General features: G+C 46.6%; 1 protein-coding gene across 1 annotated transcript in view; it reads right to left on the bottom strand.

Moving 5' to 3' along the window:
* Nucleotides 1-308: 308 nt before the first annotated feature.
* Nucleotides 309-6,276, bottom strand: part of LOC8033092 (prostatic acid phosphatase) — a 28,911-nt gene continuing 22,943 nt past the window's right edge. Inside the window, exons 9-10 of the mRNA XM_029977748.4 lie at nt 3,065-3,356; nt 309-2,221 (exon numbers count right to left, since the gene is read on the bottom strand). Of these exons, the coding sequence (XP_029833608.2) occupies nt 2,079-2,221; nt 3,065-3,356 (435 nt within the window). The 3' untranslated portion in view covers nt 309-2,078. The remainder of the gene's footprint in view (nt 2,222-3,064; nt 3,357-6,276) is intronic.

Here is a 6,276-nt window from a genome sequence, read left to right as displayed (position 1 = left end):
AATTTGTCCCGGTAGGAAAGCATCCCGCAGTCTACTACCATATTGACTTAATCGAAGAAATCAAATTTCCACCTCGGTTAAGGTATGTCTTAAAGATGTGCCATCTGTTCAGATAGCAATGTACAGTTGGCAGCAACATGAGCCCAGTGCTAGCTGAAGAATGTGCCACAATGAGACGACAAGTGGCAGTCCATTCCAACCTACCTTCAAACAGCTTTAGGCACCCAGGGTTCCCCACATGGCATTTTTACTGTACCAGTTCATATTGCCACTGGATCAGTTCATATTGCCAAGAAAAGCAAGCAACATTTCGTAATCCCAGTATCCTTTTATTGGAGTCGTGCATCTGTACAAAGTGTTCTCCTTTTTGACCCGATGCGGACAATGAAATACTGAACTTTCAGGTCTGTTTGGTTTTCTGTAAATAGGCTCTTCGTCAAGTAAAAAATACTAGGGCAGGTGCCCCACTCTGGTGTCAACTGCCCCAATCCCAATCTGGCAGAAGTAAATTCTATCCAATATGGTACAGATTGTGCAGTTGAGGCCCTTTTACCTCTCGAAAGCTAGTAATTATTGACTTGCATGAACAATCTCAACAGTTATATTCTCAGCAGTGCTAAACTCTCAACAGTGCTTTGCGCTAGATTCAGTCAGTAAAGACGTCGAGATCAGGTAGTGCAGACTAAAAAAGTAAATTGAGTAAATCTAACAGCAAAGGACAAGAAAAATGTCTCCACTTCATCGCTGAGCAGAATAGTATTGCAATTTCTAAGTCGTTTCCGAAGCCTGCATTGTCACGTCGATACAACTTCTGTAATACTCGCAGCTAAATAACTTCGGCAACATAGATGTACGCATCCATGTAGCCCTCTCAGTAATTTCCTGGCATCTGCCGTTCGTGTTGGTTCAAGTGCATTTCCTAGTATAGTCAACCACTCGTGCCCCTGCTTATGGTCATCGCAGTAAATAACATGCTTGGCTTATTAACCCTCAACAAACCTGCCTGCTTATCCTTCAAAGTAAACACCAGGCGATTGGCCAGAAAGGAAAGCTGACAAGATATCCATTACATAATGTCTACAAGTTGTATGTTGCTTGATGCGGCAATAGCTCTAGAGAACACAATGCAAAGATATAAAGCCTCTTTAGCATGTCTCTGAAACATAATGCTTCTGTTGCAAAGTATTGGTGCTGCATGCACGAAGCACAGTATTTGGTAAAACATAAATTGAGCTTCAAGCAGTTGGGGGCTAAGTCACATCTCCCTCTGTCAGGTATGTGCGGCAGTCCACATACTTGACATATTTGACACATTAGCACCGATACTGGGCTGCCACCATTCATGGTGCGAGCTCGCAGCTCAGCTGACGAGTCGGTGACACAACTGTCAAATGAAAATGTTGGGAGATATTGTAGCGAATGGCTCTTAAAAGGCGTGCAAGAAAATCCTAGCCCCCACTGCTGCCAGTCGTTCTATTTCAATCAAATGACGTCGTGCACACACAAGAGACGGACACACGCTTTTCCCCTGGTATCGTCATTTCGGAGGCAATGTTTAGGCTAAAATTAATAGAGGTACTCAACATCCTCCAGGAAAGCACAATATGTAAATATTATCTGCATAAAATGTACATTTGAAACCGAAAAGTCAGAACTGGAACAATATATTTTACATTAGATCACATTTAGTGGGCCAAATCTCTCGAACGACTGCCAGCTTCAACTATCAAGAGTACTCGGTGAGCCCCTTGTTTGACTTTCCTCCCTTCCTACGCCTCAATAACTTTCCATTTTGTCGATTATGTTCCTTCCAGCTATTATTACTAAGTACAGAAAGACAAACCAATATATTGAGAAAAAGCAAAAAGTAATCACGAAGTCCCAACAGCATCGAACAGAAACAAAAGCTTTCTTAAAATATGTAGAAAGACTAGATAAAGATGTCTCCTAGACCCCTGGAAAACACTGGCACGTGCATCCCACGACCATGCACAAGCAATCTTCCTGTTTCGCTTTAACACAAACGGGGTGTCTCACGCGCTTTCAATAATCCGGTCAGCAAAAGTCTCGGGAATGTTTCAGCGTGCTGAAAACTCTGTGGGAAGGGGAGAGTAAATGACCGATCCCTTGGAAACCTTGCGCCTCTGCATCAGGCAGTAGGCAGTGCATCCGAAGGCCAGGATGGCCAATAGAGCGCTCTGGCCGATGATGAGCGCAAGGGCTGCAAAGGAAACAAGAAATGTCATTGGACAAATTCGTGACAAGGCCGAAAAGCTAGTCATAAGCATTCTAAATAAGCCTGAAATGCCCGTCCTCACGTCTTTTCCCTGAAAATATGGCATCCACTTTAAACCTGCCCATTTTCCCGCATCATCTTTTGTCAAAGAAAACAAAAATTAATTTTTTTAGTCTTGAATTTCACTTTTACAATAATCACAGGTCATAGCAAGTTAGTGCCATGTACAGTGATGAGAGTGCTGCGCCAATTTCGCCAAACTGCGCCAATGGGCTTGCCCCGCTACATGCTTCTACAATTCACCAAAATGTGACGAATTTTGTGCCAACGCTGTGCCAAAAGCTCATTTTGTTCTTGACTGCCTTCAAACAATTCAGGTTTCAGTACATTTGCCGGAACGTTTCAGTATGATGCTGCCTATTTTTAACAATTTGTAACATCGGTTTGGATCACGCCTCGTTTGATTTGACCTCCGTATCAAACATGACAGTTGCCGGAAGTTCTCCAACACATGTAGCTCCAATTGCTCAAAGTTTTGGTGGCTTTGCTACAAGTGGTGTCAAATGCGCGAGGCATGCATGCTTCGTGCGGCCCTTTGAAGTAAATGGCGGCAAAGAACCGAAATAAGCGACCCTGGGAAGCGAAAGGCACCGAGCACTCGCTTGTGGCGTGTCTTGCACATTCGCGGAACAAGCTTGTAAGAAGTGCGAAGCGTGGAGTGTGTCGAGGGTTTTAGAAACAGGTCCATTAATCCACCAGTGAAAACATTAGAGGAGGAAAGGCCTTATGTCCTAGGTAGTACGCTGCCCAAGCAGACGCCCAACTCACCGCCATCGGAGAGGGAGATGAAGGGCACAAGGCCGCACTCCTTGCGCCAGTCCCGTGGAATGTTGACGCTGGCCAACCGGAGAAACTCATCCAGGGGGCAAGGCTGGGCCGAGCATCCCGGGAAGGAGACCCTCTTGGGCTCCATGTCCAGGGCGTTGAGCGTGTAGCCCTCAACGAAGTGGCCCCCCGCACCATCCCTGTGGAGCTCGAGGAGCAGTGTCGAACCGTACGGCGGGGCCTTGCCATCGAAGATGTTGAGGGCATCCAACAGTGATGACACTAGTGTGTCGTGCTGAGTGGAACCAAAAGGAAGTGCACACGTCGAAAATGGTGCCGGGAGGTGCACACGGTGAAAGTTCCAATCAGCAGTGTAGCGAGGAATGATGCGTGTTTAGATATACGAGGTTGGCTGCATTCTGCGAGGGTTGGAGGGGGGGAGGGAAGAATAAAACTTCAGCTTTCCCCCTAAACCCGCCGACGCCGCCGGGCATAAAAAAAAATCACCTTATGGAGATGGGGCTTAAGCCCCCTCCCACAGGCTACTCCACTGCTTCTAACGTGCACAGCCTCCTGGTGTGACCAATCTTCCTTTGGCAATGAAACTGGCCAAGAAAGATGCCACCATAAATGCCCAAGGAGTCAAATAAAGTTGGAAGGTATGGGCTTGAAAACCAACAACCAGTTTGTGCTTTTCACTTGTCCCCCCATTTCTTCCTCTCCCCCTTCTACCCTGCCCACTGATGCCTGCTTCCTCCTCCCCCATGGTGAGGAGGATCTTCTGCCTTGCAGAATCTTGAGTCTGGTCGTCGACCTTTAAGGAAATTGCAATATTTCTATAGTTTTAGTAGTCATTTACTGTACGTGCAAGCATGTTGCCTTAAAGGGACCATGAAATGACCTTTTTACTTTTTCCAGATAACTTTTACATTAAACCGTCAATGTTCACTGAATGCCGAACAGGCATCCGTTTTCGTCTCGGTTTATTAACTTCTACACAAAAAATTATTGAAATATCTACTTTTTCATTCTCTCCAACTGACCGCAAAAGAAGCCGTGACGTAGGCCGTTTCCGGAATCGGAAGTTCTCTCGGCAGTAGGAGAATGGGAGTGTTAGCGGCAACGAGTTGGGGTGCGCCGGTAGGTTTTACTGCGCTGATGTCACCGACGTATTTCCTGAATCGGCGCCTCTCATCGCCGCATCGCAGCTGAGCGAAATTCAATGAGATATGTTGCACTACAGCGACAGCATGGGACTAGTCCCATACGCCTGTTGGGAAGTGCAGCGAGTCTTCCGGTGAAGACTCCAGAAGTCAACCACCACGTCATTGTTGGCAGAAGGGCCGGCCCGTGTCAGTCGTTTGCAAAGCGACGTAGATGGCGTTTTTCGCGGCCTCGGAGATGCAGGAGCGAGCCGACGTTAAAAAAGATACGTTTGAACTACGAGTGTCAGCAAGAGCCACGTAAATACAGTACCTGTTTACACTCGGAGCGGACGCGCGCGCTTGATGGAAGTCTTGTATTCGCGCTGTTTGTAAGCGCTTCGGGACCGTTCTTTTACGATTGCAACTCGATACTGACGCGACACTCGGCAAAGAAAGGTTGGACCGGGGTTGTACGTATACCTCCCACGAACTGTTATAGCTCGACAGTGACGTGCAGTCTGTCAGAATAAAAATGGCATACCAATAACAAAGTGTACATACCGTGTTACGAAGGTAATCCATACAGCGTTTATTTCAGCTCTATATCACACAAAACAAGAAGATAGAATCGACGAGAGTCCCTTTTCGACGAGTGTTCGTCAACACTGCCTCGGAAAACAAGGGGAAGAGATTGACCTCCCCTCTTAATCTAGAATTGAGGACAGTGATCAAACTATAATACGGGAAGGGTCCACAAGGGTTGCGCGGGCATATTCCATTTAGCACGCCAGCCGATCGTAGGCAGACGGTCTTGCGACGAAGCAACGCAGCGCCGAGTCGGAATGCCTGCTAGGCCTATACGCTTCGTCGGAGTCGGTGGATCCAGCGTTCTTGTTCGTCGTGGACTGTTTTAAGTACTGTTTTCTTGCTGCTTGAAGTCGGCACGCGCGGGAAGAACACGTAGAAAAATAAACGTTCAGTTAGTCAGAGTTTTGAGAGGAAGGAAAACAAAGAAAATTAACGTTCGTCGCTGGCCGCCACCCAAGTAACTGTCGGCCCTGCCCTACTGCGCACGCGCAGTAGTTGCTTCGTTTACCACACGATAGATGGCGCCTGGCTCTCAGCATTATCAAATTTGGCAATTTTCGCCACACATCTCTAATTATGCTACAAAATGTGGATCTGAATATTATTTAACAAAACTTTTAGGAAACATTCGCCGGCTATTTACTGTTTACGATCGCGGTGCTGGTGAGGTAGGCTCTTACCCAATAGGCGACCTGGATTTGGCTGACGTGCTCCATTTCCGCGGATGCATCGTAGTGAACAGGCGAAGGAAGGAAGGCGCAAAAGAGTCCAGTTTTCTTTTAAAAGTTCTATAGCAAATAATTTTTTTGGCTCCCTATTTTTGTGTTTTTGTGTTTCTTTTCACACCTTTTACGACGTGCGGTGGATGAAACTCGATTTTAAAATCATTTCATGGTCCCTTTAAACAATGCTTGCGCTGCATGAGCACGAGAGCTTATCCGAGATGCCATAAGCCAAAGTCCCATCTAGTAGTTTCTGCTACAAGTACAGATTGTTGGCAGTCTCCAGTTAGATACCCAACCTGAGATTGTCAGGGGTGGGGCAATCCGCCAACAATGTGTGTGTCAGCTTTAGTCATTCGTAGGATAATGACAGCATGCAGCACCTTTTTGCCATTTTTCCTCTGGCAAAAGCTACAGCTGCCTTTGCTGGTGCTTTGCAATGCTGCAGGTTCGAATCATGTATCTGGACAAGTAGCACCATCGAAGGCAATTGGGTCACGCCGAAGGTAGGACACCTAACTGAGGCAACTTTTAATTTCTATCTATCAGTAACTATTGTTGGAGCACAAGCACCGAAATATAGACTGTACTGATGCCAAGCTAGAAATTGACTTCTGGTCAGAGTTCATATGATCAATCTATGGGAAAAGGCATGCCACCCTCCTATGCATTTCAACCACCGTCAGAACGGCGGAGCGGAGGCCAACCTCGACTGGCTCAGACTCCTGCCGCACATCGATAAATGCAAAAAACCATGTCA

Source organism: Ixodes scapularis, unplaced genomic scaffold, assembly GCF_016920785.2.
Source record: "Ixodes scapularis isolate PalLabHiFi unplaced genomic scaffold, ASM1692078v2 ptg001031l_1___fragment_1__unscaffolded, whole genome shotgun sequence".
In the NCBI taxonomy this organism is placed as follows: Eukaryota; Metazoa; Arthropoda; class Arachnida; order Ixodida; family Ixodidae; genus Ixodes; species Ixodes scapularis.
This window is presented reverse-complemented; position numbering and strand designations above follow the sequence as displayed.